Source organism: Nestor notabilis, unplaced genomic scaffold, assembly GCF_000696875.1.
Source record: "Nestor notabilis isolate BGI_N333 unplaced genomic scaffold, ASM69687v1 scaffold28194, whole genome shotgun sequence".
NCBI classification, from domain to species: Eukaryota; Metazoa; Chordata; class Aves; order Psittaciformes; family Psittacidae; genus Nestor; species Nestor notabilis.
Genome location: NW_009924714.1, coordinates 6,986 through 8,950, shown reverse-complemented (window position 1 = coordinate 8,950; position 1,965 = coordinate 6,986). Strand labels below are relative to the sequence as shown.

Below are 1,965 nucleotides of genomic sequence, written 5' to 3'. Positions count from 1 at the left end.
TTACCCAAAGCTGGGGTGTGTCAAGCTCAAAGTGGAAACAAGCTGCAGAGTTTACTGAGTTAACCATTAGAACCCTTCATCCTGGGCTGGGTTGGATGGGATTGCCTGAAATCCTGCTTTAGGTTTGAGGCTGTTTGAGCGAGAGATGATTTGGTTTTCTTGCAGAGAGAAATCAGTGACAGGATTTTCTTGATGATGCTTCTGACACGGGTGATGCCCAGAATCTGACCTGTCGTCTCTGAGTAGCCATACCTGGGCTTCACAGTTTCAGGTCCCTGCTTAAAAACACGAGTTGATTTCAGTTGCTGTGAGCTAACTATCTTCTCTCTCCTTTTGAGGTGTCAAGAGTTGTTTTCCCAGTAATTTGGACCTTTCCAAAGCGCCCGCTTGCCTAATGCCATGAATATTGCAGTGAACAATGTGGAAGAAAAAGCTGTCCATTCCTGGTCAAGAATTTCCTCTGCAGGACAGAAAGTGCTGGAGGAAGCCCTCCGAGTCTTCAACCCCATGTCCAAGGACCTTTCAGACACAGAGACCCAGCTGGTGGCCTTCATTCAGAGCCTGAAGGAGGAGGGCTACCAGCCCACCATTCTGAGGAGTAAGGATGTGTACGGGTACAGCTCGTGCACGGCAGACACACCAACTCACACAAAGGAGAGCAGCCCACAGCACTGTGCCAACACCACGAAGAGTCCAGCCAGAAACACCACAGCCGCGGCAAAGGTGTCTGCTGAGCGCACCAGCGTTCCAGTGAGCTCTCTGAAAGTCTCCACTCAACCTGTCCCGAAAGGGGATTCCACAAATCTCCTCTTGAGCTCCTTGAAGCAGACAAAATCCAGCACATCCAAGGCTGCAGCAGTGGGCTTCCCTACAAACATGTATCCTGACGTGTATCCAGCCATGAGACTGTCAGTGGTTCTGGAAGCTCTGGTGCCGCTGAAAGCCACCGCATCCTGTTTGGAGTCCAAGTACACACGAGGGCGTCTTGGGATCTCGCCCTCGGATCTTCAACTCCTCAAGGCTCCGAGTCCCCCGAGGAAGTTTCCTTCAGGCAAAGCAACTAAACTAACCGAGGGTAAGGGCTACAAGCATTTGATAAAGAAAGCACCGGATTCTGCCACCCTGGCTTTAAATCTCCTGAAGGGACCAAAGGGTGGAGTGCTGCAGGAGAGCAACGCTTGCAAAGCCTCGGGAGTCCTCAATGGGAGAGTCACAGGCAGCTCATCGCAGGGCTGCACCACAGCACCACAGGCCAAGACCTTGAAAATCAAAGATAAGGAGGCTCTGGTGGGGAAAACAGAGTGGAAGGACAGCAGCTCTTACCGGGAGAGCACTGGGCAGAAGAAGAGAAGAGCCACAGAGGCGAGGGAAGCACCGCAGAGGAAGAAAGCAAATACCATTCCTGCCCGAAACAAACCTCGACAGGCTCAGAGCACTTTGAACCTGCTGAAATTCCGGGCCATCAAGGTGGGCAACTCTTCCTCTGACGAGGAAGTGAGGAGGAGAGCACAGAAGATTCTTAGGGTCAACCTGTCCCCGGTGATCCGAATTCAGCCCTTGTCCCACGCTCACAGCGTCCCCTGAGGGTCTTCACTTTGTCACTTTCTCCTTTTGTAAGTAAGTAAATACAAGCCCAGCACCAGAGCGTGGAGAGGTTGGAGACTGGAGTTCTGGTGCCTGGGGGTGACCTGTTGACTGACCTGCAGACAGAGCAGCCTGCTCCTGTGCTGCTCCTGCCTCCTCTGCTCTGCAGAGCTGACTGCAGAAGCACAAGGACCCGTTGGGGACGGTGACATGAGCCCGGCAGGTCGGAGGGCTCGCTTCCCACCTCGGGAGGTGGCAGGCTGAGCTCTCGTGCAGGGGGAGGACACGGGACTTTCTCACGACATTGGTGCACTGTGATATTGCTCTTTTTTCAAGCTGTACATTTACTGGGTTTATTTTGATCAAATTTTATAACTTTAT

The 1,965-nt window shown here is 52.5% G+C and overlaps 1 protein-coding gene across 1 annotated transcript; it reads left to right on the top strand.

Moving 5' to 3' along the window:
- The first annotated feature begins 399 nt into the window (after nucleotides 1-399).
- Nucleotides 400-1,584, top strand: CCDC71 (coiled-coil domain containing 71). The gene has a single exon (XM_010012747.1). The coding sequence runs from the start codon at nucleotides 400-402 to the stop codon at nucleotides 1,582-1,584; it is 1,185 nt and encodes a 394-aa protein (XP_010011049.1).
- The last annotated feature ends 381 nt before the right edge of the window (nucleotides 1,585-1,965 follow it).